Raw genomic sequence first — 23,982 nt, forward strand, 5'->3', positions numbered from 1 at the left:
GTTTGGGGAGCTGTGCCTCTCAAAATTTATATATTGAACCTTTATTACCTAGATTGTGCATACAGGGTTTTTATACACATCATTCACACCTTCTGTACTATGATTATTTATTTTGCTACACTTTCCATTTATTCATGATGTATTTGGTGTGGTTTGTGGTTGATCATTTCTTGGAAAATAAAACATTGGTGTGGCTGTATTTCACATATATTCTAGATTTGAGACTAGAGAATCATGGTACTGCAGATTTTAACAGAAACCAGATTTTGCTAGATACTGATGCCAAAATTTCTGGTTGGGTCTCAATTTGTTGTCTTACAAAATCAAAAAATTTTTGAACAGTGAGTATATTAAAAAATTCTAGTAAAGGGAGTAAATCTTGTTTCATATATGCAAATATGTCAAAAAGCCAAGAAGGAAGGTAACTATTTGTATTAGAAATAAGAAATCTAATTATGCCTTTGATATAAAAAAGTAAATAACAGTAAGTTATTTTCTATTAATATGTTAATTGATCTTTGCTTTAGAATTAAAATATCTGTATCATTCAAAAGGAATTTAGAGTGCTATGATTTACAATAATAGTATTTAAAACTTTTCAGCATAAGAGAAAACCTTATACTGTAATAGAATAAAAGTATTTCAACAGGGAGACTATGATACTAGAACCGATTACAACCTGTTCTTGTAAATCAGCTGCACATTTTGTTTTAATTGTGGTCACTCAGAAAGGCTTAGAATCCCACTTCAATAGCATGAATCAAAACCCTGATGCCCAAACACTTGTAATTATTTCAGTGTTTTTCTATAATATAAACCAAGTCGTCTTAGAGATTTGTTCTTTCTAAATTTGAGGAATGAAAAGGACACTGAGATCAGGATTTTTTGAGAGAGAAATTAGGTGCTCTACCAGGGATTAATTGGATCATAGAAAAGTACAAAGAAACCAATCTTCTTGCCTCTACTGGTCAGCAGTTTGAAATCTGATCATTTATAAGATCATTTAGTTGATTAGAATACATTAAGTTAGACTTGGTTTCTGGTGGTGCAAGCTAGATAATTCAGCTCAACTTTGTAGCTTGAAAACAGTTTTTGGATCATAGATAGAGACAGAAATACAAGGTATTAAAAATAAGTACAAACTCCAAATTAAAAAGGAAGGAGAACCCAGAGACACAGACAGAAGAGAGAGAACAAAAGAAGAAAGGAAACATTTCATCGTTTAATTAACTTTATTGTCACTTAGATTTCACTCTATTGTCTCTGAGAATTCATTCTCCCACTTTTTATTTTTAGCTTGGACTCTTTTTTTTGGAAACCGCTTGTATTTTTAGGCACATGCTTACATTCTAAAATCTGCCTGCTTATTATAGTTTTGGTCAAGGATCCAAACTTATTTATCACTTCAGACTACCTTCATCCCAGGTTTATTTCATTATCCTTGGAGTAAGCTTTATCCATGTTAATTTTCAGTACCTTCTGAGACTTAACCAGGGAAGTGATGATGCTGCATTGGTTCATATGTACTTTATAAGCCTAAAGTGTAGAACAGTTCTCTTCCTCAGCAATTTGTTGGAACAGGGACACACACACACACATACACACACACACACACACACACACATACAGCAGTTGAGCTGTGTGTGTTAATATATGCACATTCATATATTTAATTTCCCCAGAAACATTAATAAACGTGTTTTCAAAGGATCCATGATTTCCAGAAAAGCTATGATTGATCCATTCATCAAAATAGTATAGATTTAGTTCTTTTGTTAAGTAATTCAAAAAGCTGTATTATAAATATATATGTTGCATACACACATACAATACACACATTCATGATTGTTTTGATCGTATGATAACTTTAGTAATTAATCTATTCAACACATATTTACTCAGTGCCCGAGTTAAATAATTCACGAATGCTTTCTCTGGAATGACGTTTATGCTCATAGACCAATTTGGTGACAAGATTTATTGATTTTAAAGTTAAAAAGTACATTTCTATATTTTAAATGGATGAAAAAGCTACTTTTATTTATTTCCAAGACTAGTCTTTTGAAGACAACCATCCTAGTTTGTCAAGCAAAATGCAATTACTTTAATTAAGAGCCTGCAAGGGTGTTTAGCGTGTAGGGCAAGCAGCAGGGGGGTATCCAGAAAGGAGACGGATTGCTATGCACACACTGACAAAGGGAAAGTAGTGCCTGTCACCCACCTTAGTTTTTATCTTACAGTTGATGGAGCTTTAATTATGTGGTGTGCTTTCCGTTTTCCTATCCACTCCAATTTACAGTTATTTTAAATTCATTCCCAGGTGTCAGAATGAATCATCTGCTTCTCTTGTAATGCTTAGGGCAGATAAATATTTCTTCCTGATGACTATGTCTTTAGTTTGGTAATCAACGTAAGTACAAAGGCATAAATATGAGGAGGAGAGAGGTAACTGACGTTTCTGTGAAATGTGGGTAAAGTTATATTTAGAAGTAAACGTCTAAAAAAAAAGTAATATTGCAACAGCTTCTAGGGCCTGGACAAAATACATGGCTCTTTAGATAAGTGCCCTTGGAGACTGCTGCTGACAACCTCACGCATCGGGCTTTTCATTATTAAACATTTTTATTTTTGAATAAAAAATTTCAAATAATGTTGCTATCTTTTAGGCCTTTTGGGAATCAAGACTAAGTATTCCAGATCACCTGTTCTAGCCAGAATTTTATCCATAGGACCTTTTCACATGAATGTTAAAAGCACTGCAGATTTAGTACCAGAACTAGAAGTAATTGATTGCTCAATGTAAGAGGCTTTGGAGGAAAAACATGACAGGGTTAGTGAGAGATGGGAGAGGGTGAGTTCCTCAGGAAAGACAAACAAGATGCCAGGAAACATCAGAGAGGGCAACAGGGCAAAGCCAGGTTTTGAGGTTGGCTACAGATAACTGTGTTTTGTTTTACTGATAAAAACAACAACAATGAGGTTCAAAGGGAGATAATTTATCTTTTTCCTTTGTTCCAGCCCTTGTTTCTACCCACATTTGCATAAGAAGTCTGCTTTTCCAGAGTTGAGATAAAAAAAACACACACCAAAAAACCCACACATATATGAATCAACACAATAATTTAACATTAGTTTAATTTTTTAATTTGTTTTATGTGTAATCTTATTGTAACATCGCTATGCTGCATAATAATCTCAAACAACACTTGCTTTAAGAAAAATGACACAATTATGCACGTTTATAAACCATTCCATTGTATAATGTTTAAAATATGTTTTTTAATGAGCTTAACAGGAAGACATTAAAAACAAGATAAAGCTCCTTGGAGGGAACTGCGGGTAGTTAAGGAAATTATGCAACACTAAATGGGCATTTAGGAGAAAGGAGAGGAGAGCTCAAAGTCACGCAGGAGACTGACAGCGGAGGAGGCTCTGGAACTGAAGACTCTCACCGGAGAAGACAGAAACCTCAATTTGTGAGCACTGGCGACGTGATCACCAACTTAGCTTTGGGCGTTTAATTTAAATTAGAGCAAACTGAGATGTCTCAGTTTCCTGTTCGTGCCACTGAGGAAAGTGACAAACCGAAGCTTTGAGAGAAGCTACCATTGATCCCCGGAGCCTAGGGGATCCATCCCAGTATATTTCTTTGAAATTGTCTCCACGTTGATTGGCATCGATAGATACACACAACTGCAATGTGTGGAAACATAACAAGCTCATAGACTTGGGGGAGGTTAACATAACCTTAAATTAGTCCTTCATAAACACATTACGATGTATCAGGTACTCAATCTGTTTGCAATGTGTCTCCAAGCAGGCATAGTGAAGACTGTAAAAGCAGTCTAATTGAGTCTAAACATATTTGCACAGCTAGCTTTTATATCTATATATCTCTATCTGCCCAGGGTTTGTTTATTTCCAAAGTTCGTTCCAGAGGAAGCCATATACATAGAAACTTTGAATCCCATTATGCAAAATGCCCAGTAGTCCAGTCAAAGGCAGCTTCCCACTAGAATAACTGGACAGTCCCAAGTGGATTTTTGTATAATTTCCATGCAACTCTATGTCTCTTAGGGAATTTTACAAGGTGGGGAATAAAGTAGGTCAACAGTTGTGAGTATGCCAAACAGAGCTTATCATTTTATTTTAGTTTATTGATTATTGGATTATTCTCCATACAAACAGCTGTAAACCTACTTTGCCACCCTGTATATTTCATCACCCTGGTGAGATCCTATATTTCCCCAGTGACATCACTCTAAGCATTTAGCCTGATATCATACACGTCTGTTTTCACTTACATGTCATGTGTGCACCTCACTTCACAATCTACTAGACATCTAAGCCCCGCTACCTTTCCGCAGGCGCCTCCATTCAAAATGTTCAAGTCAAACTGAAATCCTGTCTCTCTCTCCATACAAGCATTCCTGGTAGAAAGCTAGAAAGTATCTTTTGCTCTCTTCTCTCCCTCAAACCTTTTGTTGACCTAATTACAATGCCTTGTGTATCACCCACTTAAATATTTCTCAAATCTCTGCTCTCCTCAGCATTAGTGCAGACTCTCAACTCCTGCTCTCCCGATCCAAGCAGTGTGCGGGTCAGAATAATTAGCTGCTGCCAGAATACTCAGTGAAAATGAAGAACCATGCCTTGTCTCTCTTAAAAATGGTTCCTTAGATAATATATGTGGCACTTTATGTTTGTATCCCACGCACGTCATGATGCCAGCACCGCCTACCTTTCCATCCTCATCACTCCCAACCCTGGCTTCAAACCCTGGGGACCAGCCATACCAAGTTGCACACATTTCCCCGAATGCTACCTTTGTTCATCCTCTCCTCCCAACAAGAATGCTCTCCCTCCATGCCCTGTGCTGTCCTCCCTGGAAAACTCTCAAATAATTTTCTTTTTTTCCTGATCTTCCTGACCTGAAAAGCTTATCATTTTATGGTTTGGGTTTTAATTGATAATTTTAGCACATAATGTTATTGCATCAGTCTCCATTTATATGTGTGTATATACGTTTATATACATACTAGTGGCCTGGTGCATGAAATTTGTGCACAGGGTGTGGGGGGTATCCCTCAGCCCGGCTTGCACCCTCTCCAATCTGTGACCCCTTGAGCAATCCCATAGGGATCGGGCCTAAACTGGCAGTCGGACATCGCTCTTGCAATCTGGAACCGCTGGCCTCTAACCGCTCACCTGACTGCCTGCCTGATTGCACCTGACCACTCTGCCTGCCAGCCTTCTCACCCCCAACTGCGTCCCCCCTTGCTGGCCTGCTTGCCCCCAACTGCCTTCCCTGCTGGCCAGATTGCCCCCAATTGCCCCCCCCCCTCGCTGGCCTAATCATCCCCAACTGCTCCCCCACCAGCCTGTTCACCCCCAAATGCCCCTCCTGCCAGCCTGATCGCCCCCAACTGGAACCACTGCTGGCCTGCTCACCCCCAACTGGCACCACTGCTGGCTTGTTCACCCCCAACTACCCCCTGCCCCAACGGCCTGATCACTCCCGACTGTCCTCCCCTCCTGGCCTGATCACCCCTAACTGCCTCTGCCTCGGCCCCACCACCATGGCTTTGTCCGGAAGGTCTCCCGGAAGGTCTTCCGGTTTAATTAGCATATTACCCTTTTATTAGTATAGATAACCATAAATATGCACACATATACTTATATTTATGCATAATATACATACAACCTATATCTAAATATAAAAAACACACACAAATAAAATGAGAGACAATATATGTGAGAGAAACTAACAGCTACAATGTAACAAATTAAAGGTGTATGTGTGTGTGTGTGTATGTGAGAGAGAGAAAGAGAGAGAGAGAGAGAGAGAGAGAGGTTGTGTCTGCATAACCTTACAAAATCCAAACCATTTATGGATGTATCCTGTATCTTATTTCTCACTTTACTATTACTAGTTTACTATTATTTCCTAGCATAGTTCCTGTCATGTATTAGGGCTTCAGTCAGTGTTTAATGTATCAGGGAATGCTTTAATAACATTATTTATTGCTAATTCTTACAAATTATAGGCATTGAAACGATGGCAAAGAAATCCTCCTGATATTTGAGAGTATTTTGATGGTTACAGTAAAAATCATAGTTATATGAAACAATATGAATTATAGAACAGTACTTTTGAATACATTGATTCTTTTCCTAGATAATAAAAAAGGGAAAAGGAGACATTTTTAATTTAAGTTCCTGCTTTCTCTTGCTAAAGCATCTTCCTTGGGAAATACCTGACTGCTGTCCTAGCTGAAATGTGCTTGATGATTTTGAAATATGCAGATAAGCCTGGGGCTCACATTACCTCGGAATCCCCAGGTGAGGAGAGGTTGACTCTATTTACAGAGTGAAAATCGGGACTTATTAAATCAAATCTCTCTTGTACCAGGCAGGGATTAAGGTAGTCTCACAACCCACTGAATGAACATGTCTTAAATCGCTATGTATATCATATAGACATTTTCTTGAAAAACCTTTTCTCATGCAAACTTGTTTATTTATCTGCCCAAACTGGTTTACTTAAATGATCCCAGCAAAGAAGCTAGTTGTGTTTGGTAAAAGCACCAACCAGCCAAGATATGATTTTCCTGTGTTAGTATCAAATTGCAAAGACAGCCCTGGCCAGCGTGGCTGAGTTGGTTGGAGCATTGGCCATACACCAAGAGGTGTTGGGTTCGATTCCTGGTTGGGGCGCGTGTGGGAGGCAACTGATGGATATCTCTCTCTCTTTCTTTCTCTCTCTCCCCCTTCTTCTCTCTAAAATGAATTTTAAAAAATGAATAGACATTTTAAGAATTTAGTATGCCCACCTGAAGTTGTTCCTATAATACATATGTACAAGTAGTGAATCATGAAATTAACTATCTTAGATGCACCAATTTCTTTCTTGGTCAGAAGTACAGATTTTTGAGGCAAAGCAATGGAGTCCCCAACCTTTTATTTATTCCTAAGTTTAGAACCATGAACAAGTGACTTAAGTTTCTCTGATTCAATTTTTAAAATTTTAACTAACAAAAATATATCTACAGTGGGGCCTTGACTTATGAGTTTAATTCATTCCGTGACAGAGCTTGTAACTCAAATTACTCGTATGTCAAATCAAAAAGTGAACGAGTGAGACACATGATGCTGGGCTGATGTTGTGGCGTTCACTGTGACGTTCGCTGCGCCAACTAGCGGTGGGGTATCTGAAGCTGGCTCGTAACCAGAATTTTAGCTCGCAACTCAAAGCAAAAAATCAGCTGAGAGACGGCTAGTATCTCGAAAAACTCATTAGTTGGGACACTCGTAAGTCAAGGCCCCACTGTACTTCATACAAATGTTGTGAAAGTTAAATTAATTAATATTTGTATTATATTTCATAGTGTTTAATATGTACTCTAACACTGTTTTATTTTATTTATATTTAGGCAAACCATAAAATCGATATTTATGTAATTTAAAGCACTAAAGTTAGTAGTCAATCAAGGTAACTCATATAAAAGAAACAAACATATACATGAAATATCTTTTAAGCTCTGAGTGATTCTGGAATAGCTCACTTTTGCTTCTGATTGGCTATAGTTATGTATAATCTTTAGAGATAGTTTGGTGCAAAATGTAAAGACATGATACCAAAATACTCAGGAAATTGGAGTCTGAGTTAATGTATCTTCCCACCCAAAATATCCCATCATCTATTTTTTATTTTAATAAAAACTTGCCTACAAGTAATCTGTATTACTTCAATCAGATGGTAAAGAATTGATTTTTTTATACTATTCTCAATAATTTTAAAAAATATATAGTAGACAGCAATAAATTTATTCTTTTGAGTGTACTTGGGGTAGATCTGGAAGCTTAATAATAAATACCATATTAAATTCATATAAATTTGCCCAGCTGGCATGGCTCAGTGGTTGAGCATCAACCTATGGACCTGGAAGTCATGGTTTGATTCTGGTAAGGGCACATGCCTGGGTTGTGGCTCAATCCCCAGTAGGGGATGTGCAGGAGGCAACCGATCAATGATTCTCTCATCATTGATGTTTCTATCTCTCTTTTCCTCTCCCTTCCTCTCTGAAATCAATATATATATATATATATATATATATATATATATATATAGTTAGAGGCCCTGTGCACAAATTTGTGCACCAGTGGGTTCCCTCTGCCTGGCCTGCAAGATTGGGCTGAAATTAGCTTTCCAAAATCCCATGAGGGGTCCTGGATTCTGAGAGGGCACAGGCCAGGCCGAGGGACCCCACCAGTGCATAATCAAGGCTGGGGAGGGATGTGGGAGGTTGGCCAGCCAGGGAGGGACCATGGGAGGGCCGCAGGGCATGTCCGGCCCATCTCACTCAGTCCTAATGGGCTGGACCCCAGCAGCAAGCTAACCTACCAGTCAGAGCGTCTGCACCCTGGTAGTCAGTGTACGTCATGGCAACTGATTGAACAGTCAACTCTCTGCCCCCTGGTGGTCAGTGTACGTCATAGACAGTGGTTGAGCAGCCTTAGCATATCATTAGCATATTATACTTTGATTGGTTGAATGGCCGACTAGTCAACCAGACACTTAGCATATTAGGCTTTTATTATATAGGATATAAATTCTTATAAATTTGATATTACCTAACAAAATATATCCTAGAACATATTTTGAGATGGCCAAAGATAAATAAATACATATATGATTGTCAATCAATCATATATTTTGTCTGCAATTCATATATTTCCCCCCTCATAAAGGCTCAGCTCAGCTGACATTATGTAAGTGTACTTATTACTTATCCTGACTACCACTTGTCCACCTAAGCTGGATCTGAACATGTCTGTGATGATGTTAATAGATCGGGGACATGATTCTGAGAGCTCTGTTTCTCAGGAGCCCATACCATCTGTTAAAAAGAATGAGAAAATTAATCGAGTCTCTTTGTCATTTGTCTCTGTGATAGGACGTGTTGGAAAGCAGCTAAATGTGAATAAAGAGTTGTGATCTCCTTGAACAATGTTCTCGAATTGTCTCATTTGTGGGTTGGGACTTTTGGCCTGGGTGTAAGCTGCTAACTCTTCTTCCTTCTTCTTGAGTCCTAGTAAAATATTGCCCTATCCAAGAACTAGAGCCAAATCCTAGGCACCAGCTGGCTGGCTGGGACCCTGACCATCTGCTCAGGTACTTTTGTAAACTCTTTTTCTCTAGACCTGGACTTCCTTTCTGACATCTATTGTTTGTTTGTATGTGGGTTTGTTTGTTTACTAGATTTGAGAGTCTTATCACAGCATTATCTGGTCTATTAAGGCAAAGACGCTCAGACTAGCCTGCTAGCCTGGCTTCTGCAGATCAAATGACCTTAATCACTGCATCTGATCTGGATGAAAATCAGCACCTTACTTTTTCCCAGAAATGCTTAAAAAAAAAAGCCATTTTGGCACAAATCCTGTTATCCAATTGGTTTTGCCAAACCCTACAATGATTAGGTTCCAGTAATTTAACATTTTATAGACTTCTCCCACAGAGACTATTTTTGTTTCTCTGATTTTAGAGAAAGAAGGAATGAAACGAAAATGAGGTGAATGAGACAAATACCCAAGAAGAAATACCATGTGGTTAGATTTAAGGTAAGGGACTAGAAAGTTTTTCTATCTTAGGACAATGAAATACATCAAAATTCAAGGACCATTGGATGTTCGATTGGTTGGAGAGCAGGGAAATTTGCCTTGGACTCTTCATGCATAGAAGCACTTATTCGTTCAAACATGGTAAGTGCATTCATTTTTTTGGCTTCCAAGTTTATAGGTCTCTCCAGACTTATGGTACTTTTATTTAATCTTTGGTTGGCCATACAAGAATAACAGCATGGTATCATAGCAAGGGAAACAATGACCTTGGAAACATGACACACATTCCTTCAAAAGGAAAGGGGAAGGGGAGGAAATACATGTATGGAGAACCTATGATATATTATAATTGCTAATGAATACATTTTATTATTATGTTTAAATATATTTTTATTGATTACAGAGAGGAAGTAAGAAGGAGAGAGGGAGAGAGAGAGAGAGAGAGAGAGAGAGAGAGAGAACACCAATGATGAGAGAGAATAATTGATCGGCTGCCTTCTGCATGCTCCCTACTAGGGATTGAGCCCACAACCCAGGCATGTGGCCTGACCAGAAATCGAACCTGTGACCTCCTGGTTCATAGGTCGACACTCAACCACTGAGCCACGCTGGATGAGCTGAATACATTTTATACATGAAATCATGTCTCTTATTTGTAACCCTATGAGATAAGAACTGCATATGTAGCAACTGAGGTCTAGAGAAGATAAATTGCCTAGTTTTATGCATTTTCAGTTTCTGTAATTATTCAGGCTTCCTTAGAGTATTCCCTCTATTAATTCTTTTTAAAATAACACCCCTGCCATTCTCTAGTCATGTTCCATGCTTTATGTTCTTCACAGCACTTATCACCCTGCTAGACCTCATAAATACAACGTGGTTACCACTTTTTGTATACGCCTTCAATGGCTAGCTCAGGTCCTTGCTGGCCACTGTAGCCTAATTCCTGCTTAAAGCCTGGGATATAGGAGACTCTCAAAATTATCCAGATGAGTGGATTAGAAAACTGTGGTACATATACACAATGGAATATTATGCTGCTCTAAAAAAGAAGGAATTCTTACCATTTGCAATAGCATGGATGGAACTAGAGAGCATTATGCTAAGCGAAATAAGCCAGTCAGAGGAAGATAAATATCACATGATCTCACTCATTTGTGGATAATGAACAACACAAACTGATGAATAAAAATAGAACCAGAGACATAGAAGCATGAGGGAAGACTGTCCAATCTATGAGGGAAGGCGGTGGGTGAAGGGGTAAGAGATCAACCAAAGGACTTGTATGCATGCATATGAGCATAACCAATAGACACAGACAGTAGGGGGTGAGGGCATGTGCTGGGGGTGGGAGTGGCTTGGGAGAGGTCAATGGGGGGCGGGGGAGACTCATGTAATACTTTAAACGATAAAGAATTTAAATTTAAAACAATTATCTAGTGACCCATCTCTAATTCAGAACTTCCTCTACTCCTTTTCTATTTTATTTTTGTGTACATCTCAGCTAACGGGTAGAGATTATTTGTTCAGTCCTCTTTGTGACTTTCTTTTATTCCTCAACTTGTTATCCTCCAGCTTCTTCCAAAATGATTTCAACGAAAACTAACTGGGAAAGATCATCCACAATTGCCCGCATTATGTCAATTCCAATGGCTGCTTTCCAGTGCTCATTTTATTGTCTCTTTTGTCCTTTCCATTCTGTTACTCTCTTTTTGTTAGAATTATCAAATTACGAAAATATATAAAAATAGAAACTACAGAAAAGCAATCATTAAAGTCATCTATTTCATCACCAAAGGTAATCATTATGGTCACTTTGAAGCATATTCCTCTTTTTCCTGTGCAGAATATGCCCACTCATAAATAGGTAACTTTGCTAATTTCCAACTTGATGACCTCTCCTTCTCTTCCTATTCTTATGGCTTATAGTGGGTATAATTATAGTTTTAAGAAAAGATTTAAGTCAGGTAATAAGTTCTCCAAAAATAGCTCCACTATAAAAGGCACTGAGTCCCCCAACCCCCACCCCTGATATTTGGACCAGTGCCACTCCTCTGTACGCCCATTACACTGTGCATTGTTCCTTTATCACGCTTGTCATTTCATATTAAAACATCATGCTAGACCAGTGGTTCTCAACCTTCTGGCCCTTTAAATACAGTTCCTTATGTTGTGACCCAACCATAAAATTATTTTCGTTGCTACTTCATAACTGTACTGTTGATACTGTTATGAATCGTAATGTAAATATCTGATATGCAGGATGGTCTTAGGCGACCCCTGTGAAAGGGTCATTCAACCGCCAAAGGGGTCGCGACCCACAGGTTGGGAACCACTGTGCTAGACAGTGACTCACCGGTAATCAGAAATCAAGACTTATTTATCTTCATATGATTAATGGGAAATAAAGTGCTTGCTCCTGGAAGGTAAGCAATAGATTTTTTTCCTTTACTTATTGTTTTTAAAATTAAATTATAGCACTTGAAATAACTCATGATTCTGAAATAATTTCAACAGAGAGATCTTTTTTTGAGAGTGAAAAATTTATACCTAGCGAAAAGCAGAAAACACTTTTGGAACTCAGTTTTCAGATGCACCCCTAACTTTGAATCCATTGCTTTTATTTTAGAACCATACTATGGCGCACGTGTCATATTAACGTTCACCTCTAAAACCACAAAATCCTAATGATAAATTAGATCGGGCACACAGTTATGTTTGTTAACACTAATGAAATTTTACTATTGTCAATGTTCCTGTGAGTTTCTCCCATACTAGTCCCTCCGCTTGGAGAAAATTCCCATCTCTTTGTATGGCTAGATCTATTTTATCTTAAAGTATTTTGATAAAATAGTACCTCTTAAATTAGACATTTCCTTATCTTACCCTCCTACTATCACACACATATTCTTCCTTTATCCAGAACTGAGCCAATACCTTGTATGTATACAATGTCTCTATTTATGTATGACCTGCCTCCTATGCTTTAATGAAACATATCATAGGGACAAAAAAAAAAACCCCAGTGGTTTTTTAAGCAAAATGCATACATCTAACTTCTAAAATAGCATTCTCAATAAGTATTTTTAGGTAAAAGTTGATTTCACTTGAACAGCTCCTCATATAACATATCAAAGTTTCTCACTCTTGGCACTGTTGACATTTGAGGCCCAGTAATTCTTTGTTTTGTGAATTCTAAGGACATCTGCAGTATTTCTGGCTTACACCCACTAGATGCCAGTAGTACCCACCAATTCAGAGAAGCAAAAATGTCTGAAGACATGGTGAAATGTTCTCTGGAAGGCAAACAAGAGAAGGACTGTTATAGATCCACGCAATAAAATTAGCTAAACAGTGAAGGAGGAAACACAGTGTTTGCTCCTGGAAGGTAAGCAGTAGATTTCCCGAGTTTTCTTCTGCCCCTTTGCCTTCCAAATGACAGATTTTTATCCTCCACAGATGTAGCATATTGGGAAATGTTGAATTTGTCAAACAATGTACGTGGAAGTTTAAGTTCTGACACCACTTTTATAACATTGAATAATAATAATAATAGATCAGTACTTGCACAAATCAACATTATTGAGCACGTGAATACACTAGTGGCAGTCCCTGAGTCCAGGGCTTCAGAGACACTCAATTATTTCATTTTATACCACTTCATGGAATATGCATTGCTATTTCATTTTCCTTAACTGACCAAGGTGAAAAAGGTTCTGGGTGAAGAAAACAGCATTGGGACTCATACAGGACGACTCCACAGTCTGCTCCTAAGCTGTCCCAGTTCACAGCCACTAGCGAAGCCACCAGCCCTCAGGCAGCTATTGGCTGGAAACATGCTAAGTCTGAATTGAGACTTGATGTAACTAGAAAATACTCGTTGTAGGGGTTTCAAAGAAACATGGGAGAAAATAATGTAAAATATCTAAATAGGTTTTACCTGGTACATCGATGATATGTTTAAAGGATAACATTGGGTTAATAAAATATATCCTATATAATAAAAGGGTAATATGCAAATTGACCCTAATGGTGGAATGACCGGGAATGACCAGTCCCTATGATGCGCATTGACCACCAGGGGGCAGATGCTCAATGCAGGAGCTGCCCCCTGGTGGTCAGTGCACTCCCACAGAGGGAGCTCCTCTCATCCACAAGCCAGGCAGATGGCTGCGAGTGCAGTAGCAGTGGCGGGAGTCTCTCCTACCTCCTCAGCAGCACTAAGGATGTCCGACTGTGGCTTAGGCCCGCTCTCCTAGGGAGCAGGCCTAAGCCGGCAGGTGGACATCCCCAAGGGCTCCCGGGCTGCCAGAGGGATGTCTGATTGCCAGCTTAGGCCCACTCCCCCAGGGAGTGGGCCTAAGCCAGCAGGTAGACATCCCCCAAGGGGTCCCGGACTGCGAGAAGGTACAGGATAGGCTAGGGACCCCCCTCCCCTTCCCAAGTGCACAAATTTTTGTGCACCAGGCTTCTAGTGATTAAATAAATGTCCTCTCCTTTCATTTTTAAAATATGGCTGACAGAAAATGTAAAATGACATATGTAGCACACATAATTGGTTTGCAATATATTTCTATGAAGCAACACCGATTTGTTTTCTTTATCATCTCCACTTGGAACCTCCTTTACTTCTTCTGTACATTGGGTATAAGAAAAATATCAATGGGTCTATACAAGTTAGTTGTGAGATTTTTAGTGATGTCCCATTTGAAAGGCTTCATAAACTGTAGAAGCCTCTCCAAACTTTGGCTATTTAATGTAATGACGTTAGAAGTTAAAAACTAGCCCTAGCTGGTTTGGCTCAGTGGGTAGAGCGTCAGCCTGCAGACTGAAGGGTCCCCAGTTCAGTTCCAGTCAAAAGCACATGCCCTGGTTATGGGCTCAGTCCCCAGTAGGAGGTGTGCAAGAGGCAGCCAATCAATGATTCTTTCTCATCATTGATATTTCTATCTCTCCATCTCCCTTCTTCTCTGAATTCAATAAAAATATTATTTTTAAAAAGAAGTTAAAAACTAAACTAATGTTTTGGGTGTTAGATGACTTAAATTATCAAGTAACATTCTGATTGCCATTACTCAGTGTTCCCAATAGTTAGATATTCATTGAAGAAAAGACAATATAGAAAATAAAAGTTCAAAAATTATGTTTCCATCTATGATTACAAAATAATGAGACAAGATACAGTATACTCTAAAATTTCTCTAAATGAATTGTTTTGTACATTTGGAGTTGGACATGGATGTCTACCCACCTCTGCCATTAGATGCAATGTGGCTGTTATTGTCTCATTTGTAAAATGGAGGTCATAATACTCACTTGGATGATTACATAAAGTAGACCAGTAAGTAACTTGGTATGGGATCCAATAAAAATGCTATAGAGAAAATATGTTATGCTTTATTATTATTAACATTGTTATTATTATTTCAGGTCTTGTATGATATGCCTACCAGATACCAATTACAAATTCTGACTTAAAAGAAAACAATTATTGAATTAATAAAGATGTTATAACAGATAAAAATATTTTCTTCAGGCATTATTAACTTTCAAATGTCCATTTTTATTTAATTAGAATCTTAATTTGCTTATCGAATACACCATTTTTTAATGGACTGCCATAAAGACACATGTGTACACATGTTTCCTCTTCACTTAAAATATAGTACTCCTTTTAATGGTTAGTTATTATTATTTTTAAATATAATATTTTTCAATTGATTTTAGAGAGAAAAAGGAAAGGAGAGAGATAAAAATATCGATGAGAGACAACTGCCTCTTGCACGCCCCTTACTGGGGATCGAGCTCGCAACCCTGGCATATTCCCTGACCTGGAATTGAACTGGTGAACTCTTGGTTCATGGGTTTATACTAAACCACTGAGCAACACTGGCCAGGCTGAATAGAGAGCCCAGAAATCAGCCCCAACCAATACGCTCAATTAATATTTGACAAAGGAGGCAAGAACATACAATGGAGTCAAGACAGTCTCTTCAATAAATGGTGTTGGGAAAATTGGACAGATACATGCAAGAAAATGAAACTAGACCACCAACTTACACCATACACAAAAATAAACTCAAAATGGATAAAGGACTTAAATATATGACGGGAAACCATAAAAATACTAGAAGAATCCAAAGGCAACAAAATCTCAGACATATGCTGAAGCAATTTCTTCACTGATACAGATACTAGGGCATTGGTAACTAAAGAGAAAATAAACAAATGGGACTACATCAAAATAAAAAGTTTCTGCACAGCAAAAGAAACCATCAACAAAACAACAAGAAAGCCCACTACATGGGAGAACATATTTGCCAACATTACATCTGATAAGGGCCTAATCTCCAACATTTATAGGGAACTCATACAACTTAACAAAAGGAAGATAAACAATCCAATCAAAAAATGGGCAAAGGACCTAAATAGACACCTTTCAAAAGAGGACATTCAGAAAGCCAAGAGACATATGAAAACATGCTCAAAGTCACTAATCATCCGAGAGATGCAAATCAAAACAACAATGAGGTACCATCTCACACCTGTCAGACTGGCTATCATCAACAAATCAACAAACGACAAGTGCTGGAGAGGATGTGGAGAAAAAGGAACACTTGTGCACTGCTGGTGGGAATGCAGACTGGTGCAGCCACTATGGAAGACAGTATGGAGTTTCCTCAAAAAACTGGAAATGGAACTCCCATTTGACCCTGTGATCCCACTTCTAGGAATATATCCCAAGAAACCAAAAACACCAATCAGAAAGGATATATATGCACCCCTACGTTCATAGCAGCACAATTCACTATAGCTAAGATCTGGAAACAGCCTAAGTGCCCATCAGTAGATGAATGGATTAGAAAACTGTGGTACATCTACACGATGGAATACTATGCTGCTGTAAAAAAGAAGGAACTCCTACCATTTGCAACAGCATGGATGGAACTGGAGAGCATTATGCTAAGTGAAATAAGCCAGTCAATGAAGGAAAAATACCACATGATCTCATTCATTCATGGATATTAGAGACCATTATAAACTTTTGAACAATAATAGATACAGAGGCAGAGTTGCCTCGAACAGACTGTCAAACTACAGCAGGAAGGCCGGGAGGGAGGGGGGGCAGGGGGGGCTGGTAAGAGATCAACCGAAGGATTTGTATGCATGCATATAAGCATAACCAATGGACATAAGACACTGGGGGGTAGGGGAGGCCAGGGGATTGTCAAGGGTGGGGGGAAAAAAAGGAGAAATATGTAATACTCTTTGTAATAATTTAAGCAATTAAAAAATATTAAAAAATAAATAAAAAATAAAATATTTTTCAGAAATATTTTTGATCATTGCAGAATACACAATTTGACAATTTTTTTTTTCCTCCTGAACTTGTCTGGCCATTATTCTGGTGACAGGCTTGCACTAAAGGACAATCAGAAATAAATATAAAATGTGAAACTTAAGTTTTATGTAAAGAGGCACCTCTTTAGACCTGTTCTGAAAGAACTATACAGGATTATAATTGGTTTCCTATTCCCTGCCAATGTTAAATGTAACTTGGAGCTGAAACCTGATTATTTAAAAACAGTATAAGTAAACACCCTACTCCTTGTATTTTGGGCCAGACACCACAATAGCAGACATGACTGTCACATACCTGAAATATCTAACAAAAGAATTGTCACAAATACATAAGCATATGATTAGTCTACTCAACAAAATTCTACTTGAATTTCATATTTCCACAAATGTGATTTAAAAAAACTCAATTCTAATCATGCACTTACAATTATCAACATTAGACAAAAATAGCACAGAAAAGAGGAAAAATGCTTTTAAAGAGCCAAAATAATACAGTGAATCCTTAGACTATAATTCTTTCTGTGCAATGGACTTTAGTGTAAAAATATAAATATCACAAGAAGCTATACTTTAAAACTTTATCACAAAGGTTCACTTAAAATTAGGGGATCAATTCAGAAGTTAATACACAGTAAATGCTAAAAATTAAGTACATAGACCTTACTAAAGCCTCCATTTATATGCCACATTTGTAACAATGTGGAATCTCATCTTGAGCATAGGATCTTTTAGACTGGCAGGAAATTGGCTAAGTATTGGAGTGTCCATTGGGGCCTAATAAACATCCTCTCTACTTGCAGGTCTACTAAATTTGTATAAGAAAAGAGAATAAAACCTGTGTTATAATGTCAGAAGCTAATGATTCTTAAGCCATTCATGACCTATTTTGAGAATTTGAAGGTTAATTCTATAACGCGAAATAGACCTATAAATAGATAGGAATACAAAATGTTTTATTTATGATTGCCATTCCAAAGGCAGAGAGATTAAATGCAAATCTGACACTGATATCCAAATGCAAATCTGATTAGTGCTCCCTATGGTAGCCCTTTCTAATCTGTCCAATTAGATTTTTTTATTGAAAAAAATGTACCCTCAAGTTAGTATCCTCCTTATTAAATTCTAAGTGGAAATAAACAGACTTGTTGTAGAATTAGCTCTTACTTTGTTGTCCAATAAAACATTATTTTCTTTTGCTAACTGGAAGAAATAGTTTTAGATTACAATTATAGATGAAGAGTGTGTGTGTGTGTGTGTGTGTGTGTGTGTGAATATATATATATATATATATATATATAGAGAGAGAGAGAGAGAGAGAGAGAGAGAGAGAGAGAGAATTTTTTTTCTGATATTTTTTTACTCTAAAGCTTCTACCCTGCAGAAAGACCATTAAAGGCAGCTTACTCTGGGGGAAGCGAGGTGGATTGTCATTGACATCTGTCAGTGTGATGTTGACGGTGGTAGTCCCCGATAAGCCTCCCATCTGGCCGCCCATGTCCTTGGCCTGGATAACCACTTGATATTGCTCCCTGTTTTCTCTGTTCATGTTTGGCAAAGCAGTCCTGATGATACCTTGAAGAAAATATAAAAACATTTGTTATCTTCACTGACACCTCAATTATCTGTTGATTAAGCTCACAAAGTATATGTCCAAACTAGAGGCTTTTAAAAGATAAGATATGATTTTTGCTATTAATGTTTATTGTCTCGAAATTGTAAAAGTGATCCAATGCAGATATTTTACAATTTGGGTCATTTTCCTAATTCTTAAAGAATACCATAGGTACTGGATAATGACCTAAACCCATGTGACGCAAAACCATACATAAAAACGGGCATCTTTTCTTTTTTAAAAAAATTTTGTTTTATTGCCTAAAGTATTACAAAGAGTATTACATATGTCTCCTTTTTTTTTTCCCTTGACATTCCCCCAGCCTCCCCTACCCCCCAGTGTCTTGTGACCATTGGTTATGCTTATATGCATGCATACAAGTCCTTCGGTTGATATCTTACCTTACCCCCCACCCCCACCCCCACCCCAACTCTACCTGGCCTTTAGCTCGCTCAATCATTCAACCTGGAGTTTATAAATCTCTACATGTGGCATCATCACTCTGCTGGGACTATTAATGGTAATGTTTGTTCTTATTTTCACACCTTTTTTTCTACTTGTAAAGATCGTAAAGAATATTAAACTAACAAACCAATTCATTGTTCCTGACCTGTTTCAGGCTCCACAGAGAAATACGGCTGCCCTTGGAGAATGCTGTAAATGACTCTGGCGCTGTTTCCATAGGAAGGGTCATCGGCATCGGTAGCTGTGACTTGCACCACAGAAGTACCTGAAGTATCCAAATTCAGCTTAGTTCTGCACAGTACCAGAAGGAGGAGCAAAAGCACTGGTTTTCATGGAAGACTTGAATGATTTTTGGCTTTAATCATGACCTCTTAAAAAAACATGTATTGATAATTTAGATGAAAATCATACCGAGAGTCAACTCTGAGTTCAAGTACATATTTATGTAGCCAACAAGTTTATTTTAATGCATGCAAATAGATACTGATAGAGTGTATCAGATTTTTTAAAAATGCAGTCACTTTACAAATGCTCAGGTTTGATACTTAAATTAATTTTCTCATAATAGATTTGTTTGATGTAAAGGGCATATCTAATCACAAAGGAGTAAGTATGCTCCTTTCCCCCTCTCCACTAATTAACTATAAAAATAATTAACATCTGCTCTAGAATACAATTTTATGAATAGATTAAAATTTAAATTTAGAAGCAATCCAAGATGATCCCAAGTTCCACGAACTATGAAAAGCTATCTCATAAAGTTCAAGGCATTTAAAAGGGCTTTATAATAAGGCAATGGACAAAAGTCCTTGGGATTTAGTGAAGTAAATATTAAATAGTAATCCCAGAACAATGCTTTTGAGAAATGAAGAGTTCAAAATTTGCTATAACAACTTTTATAATTTTTTTCCAATTGTGTTATCAGTTTATATAACTTGTCCTACATTTGAGAAATAAATCTATTTTACTAAATCCAAACATATATCTCTAAAACTGTTTTCATATGTTGAATTTTTTATAATCCTCTATTCATAAAAAATGAATGTGGTCTATGTAAAATAATCGGATGATCTCATTAACACCATCATTTATATTGTCAAGATAATCCAGACAAACTCAAGGCAAATGACTAGACTATATATGCAGAGACTCTTTTTATACCTATGTTCTAAATGTACTTATATTTGGTGTCAAAATATTACACAGCTATTATCCAAATTCATGTGACAAAAATTTATATTTTCATAGTTTTCTACTGTTAAATGGCATTTTCTTGGATTTTTGAGGAAAGTGTCCACTTATTTGTATTGTAAGATTTGCAAATACAAAAACTCCTGTCCTAAGTGAGGATATTATGTATGATTTTTGTAGGAGTCAATGGTGATTTCAATTAAGTGGTCATAATATTTTGAGAATTTCTTGATTTTTTAATACTTTTTGAAAAACACCATAAATGTTTTAAATAAACTTACCTACGACAGACATTTCAGGAACACTAGCTGTATAAATTTCCTCTGGGAATGTTGGCTCATTGTCATTGATATCATGGATTTTGATCACAAACTCAGACTCTGGTTCTACTGGCCTCAGCGTTCTTCTGTTAATAGCTTGTGCCCGTAGAGTATAAAAGGCCTTTTCTTCTCGATCAATTCTTCTTGTGGCATGAATGTCACCTGTTTTTTCGTCAATAATAAAAAGAGTACCAGCTCCATCTCCAGATAAAATATATTTGAGTGATCCATCTCCTTTATCTTGGTCTGAATGAAGCTAGGAAGAATAAAAAAAGAGTATACCCATGATAATGTCTAAAGGCATGTAATGTTGAAAGAATTCAAAGAATTTCTTATATCCCATCACTGAATAATGGGGTCAGTTATTTTAGTTTTTTAAATGAGAGTTGAGCCCAGCTAGTGTGGCTCCTTGGTTGAGCGTCAACCTAAGAACCAAGAGGTCACTGGTTGTTTCCTGGTCAGGGCACATGCCTGGGTTAGAGGTGAATATAACAGTGGGTGAATCTAGCCTTAAGGTGGCAGACCTGGAAAAGAGACCCTCCTTGGACCAAGAAGCAAGTGCAGGGATGTTTGAGTAGGGAAAATGGGTCTCAAGAATCTCAAGTACAGTCTAAAAAAGGACATACAAGTTCCAGTTGTAAATATCCATTTGCTCCCATGGAATTCTTACCCCGAGGGGAGGGGCTCGCCATGGAAGGAACAGAGCATGGCTTTGTAAAACACAAGAATTATAAATACCTCTTTAATTGTACCATCCAATCAATAAACATTTTCTATGCTAAGATCGCAGTTTGATTATTTGCAATAAACGAGTATACTTTTAAAATTTATTTTTATTTTTTTATCAGATAAAAAATATAAAAACTATAAAGCATTTATAACAATTTAGATATTGTGAAAGTGTTTTTTAATATTCATATAAAATGTAGTAATAATTCGTTGTAGGCACACTGACATGTAGCTTAGAGAATTAAAAATTGGAGACTATATTTTTCAATTATGCAAAAAAATTAGAGAGACATATTTACCTAAATAGGTCTGATTTTTGCTCTTTAGATGACATATCAACACACATTTTTTTTTAGATATATTTTATTGATTTTTTACAGAGAGGAAGGGAGAGAGATAGAGAGTTAGAAACATCGATGAGAGAAAAACATCGATCAGCCGCCTCCTGCACATCTCCTACTGGGGATGTGCCCACAACCCAGGTACATGCCCTTGACCGGAATAGAACCTGGGACCTTTGAGTCCGCAGGCCGACGCTCTATCCACTGAGCCAAACCGGTTTCGGCGCAACACACATTTTGATCTAATTACATGTGAAAATATTAAACTGATTATTGTCTCTTTAAAATAGAATTTTGTTTCCTTATTCGAAAGTTTCACTAATGGGAGCTTGTAAATGAACGTAACTGTGAAAACATTTTATATGAATATCAAAACTGTTTACCTTAAATAAATATTTTGAGACACAAATATGCCTAATATATTGTATTACTAGTATTGTTGGGTCTACAAAAGAAGTCTGCTTTTTGCCTAATAGTTTGAAGTAATTAGCACTTAGCCATCAAATTTGGATCAGACTCCATTTTTTTATTTATGGAAAATTACTCATTATTACAGGAATAATGGATAAAGTAAACCCCAAATTGATATATACTTTGGAGGAAAAGACATCAGGTGACAATTTTTATGGCATATTTTACTATTCATAAACAACAAAGCAAGGTTGAGAAAACTCAAGAAACAAACACCAGCTTTTAAGTAAAAAGCTCTTAGAAGTAACTAATGACTGCGTTGTCCAGAGAAACACTCTCAAAAAGTCAAAAGATTGATGCTTTTTAGTAACTGAAATTGCATGTAGTTGCCGGGCAACTTTCCAATTATATGGATGTGAAACACTGAGTAATTTTCCAAATGGCAGGCATAAGCATTGCATATTTCTTACTCTGTCTGGGAATCAACATAATTCAAGAGAAGATTATTGATATTATCAATCATTTGATCAGATAAATTTGTGGTTTGTAGTAGACAGTTATAATGTTTACTGTCTAATCTTTCAACATTTTTAATTGAGAAATATTTATTTACTCTCAGAAGAATCAGGTACTTCTAAAAGGAAAGCAGCAATTCCATATTAGTTCTATGGAAGATTCAAACACTGTATGTAATGGAAATTCATTTAACAACCCATAAGCTAGCCCACAGAAATGAGGGAGTGTTTCCTTAAGTATATAACACATAAGTTACTTGATAAAGAATGAGAAGAGGTTTAAACTTGGAAATTTTCTTGCATTTTACACTTCCTGGGGAAATACCGGATGAATATAGAACATAGATTTGGAGTAGAGAGGGTATAAGGCAAGATGGGAATCATTAATACCAGTTCTATTTTATTCAGTTAGTCATGAAAAAAAGTTGCTAGTATTGGTAAGATTTTAATTTTAATAATGCTCCATTTTGGACTATGAATCACAGCAGGATTTTTGCTTTCACTTATACTACAGAGAGTGGAAATTAAATTTCACATCCTGGGAGTTCCTGTTGATTAGAAAATTGAACATAGTATTAGGGAATCAAAAAGATGAGGATTGGAAGTTGGACTGTGGTTTTGAGAAATAAGAGGATTTCAACTTCCTCATAATTAAGAGAAATAAATTAAACCTGTGAATTTATACCTTTTGGCCTAAAGATCTAGACCTACAATAAAATTTTCTTGAACCATTAGAGCATACATAAAAGAAAAGTGAATTTTCTTCTTTGCAAATATATTTTTATTGATTTCAGAAAGGAAGGGAGAAGGAGAGATAGAAACATCAATGATGAGAGAGAATCATTGATAGGCTGCCTTATGCACACCCCACACTGGGGATCCAGCCCTCAACCAAGGGCATATGGCCTAACCAGGTATCTAACCATGACCTCCTGGTTCATAGGTTACTGCTCAACCACTGAGCCATGCCAGCCGGCTAAAAAGTAAATTTCCTTTAAAAGGGAAACAGCTGATCACTAACACTAGATTAAAGGGCCAAAGTAACCATGTTTGGGGGTTTGCCATTAGCATATGTTTATCAGAATCTTCTTTAAATAAACATATTTGAGAAGTGGACAGTAAAGAAGCAACAGATACTATTATAATGCCGAGAGGTGCATTTGGGGAGTTGCTCCCTCCTGTAGGTGAACAGTGGGAGACAAGAACTAACAATAACATTGATGTTAATAATGATGATTTCCTAACAGGTAAAGAAAAAGAGCAATGCACAAAGTTCTTTAATCACAGTCCCCTGCCCTCTTCTTTTTAAGTTGCTTTTTATTACTTTAATTACTTCTTCCCTGGTATTGTCTCTCTCCCTCATGTGTGTTTATTTCACATTTCAACTCATTTACTAAGTCTGTGGTTGGCAAACT

General features: G+C 37.1%; 1 protein-coding gene across 1 annotated transcript in view; it reads right to left on the reverse strand.

Moving 5' to 3' along the window:
• Positions 1-23,982, reverse strand: part of CDH10 (cadherin 10) — a 131,056-nt gene that overhangs the window by 23,780 nt on the left and 83,294 nt on the right. Inside the window, exons 3-5 of the mRNA XM_070411933.1 lie at positions 20,533-20,827; positions 19,206-19,325; positions 18,388-18,555 (exon numbers count right to left, since the gene is read on the reverse strand). Coding sequence (XP_070268034.1) covers positions 18,388-18,555; positions 19,206-19,325; positions 20,533-20,827 — 583 coding nt within the window. The remainder of the gene's footprint in view (positions 1-18,387; positions 18,556-19,205; positions 19,326-20,532; positions 20,828-23,982) is intronic.

The sequence above is a fragment of the Myotis yumanensis genome, unplaced genomic scaffold, assembly GCF_028538775.1.
Source record: "Myotis yumanensis isolate MYYU_CA2020_CCGP unplaced genomic scaffold, mMyoYum1.0.hap1 SCAF_4, whole genome shotgun sequence".
In the NCBI taxonomy this organism is placed as follows: Eukaryota; Metazoa; Chordata; class Mammalia; order Chiroptera; family Vespertilionidae; genus Myotis; species Myotis yumanensis.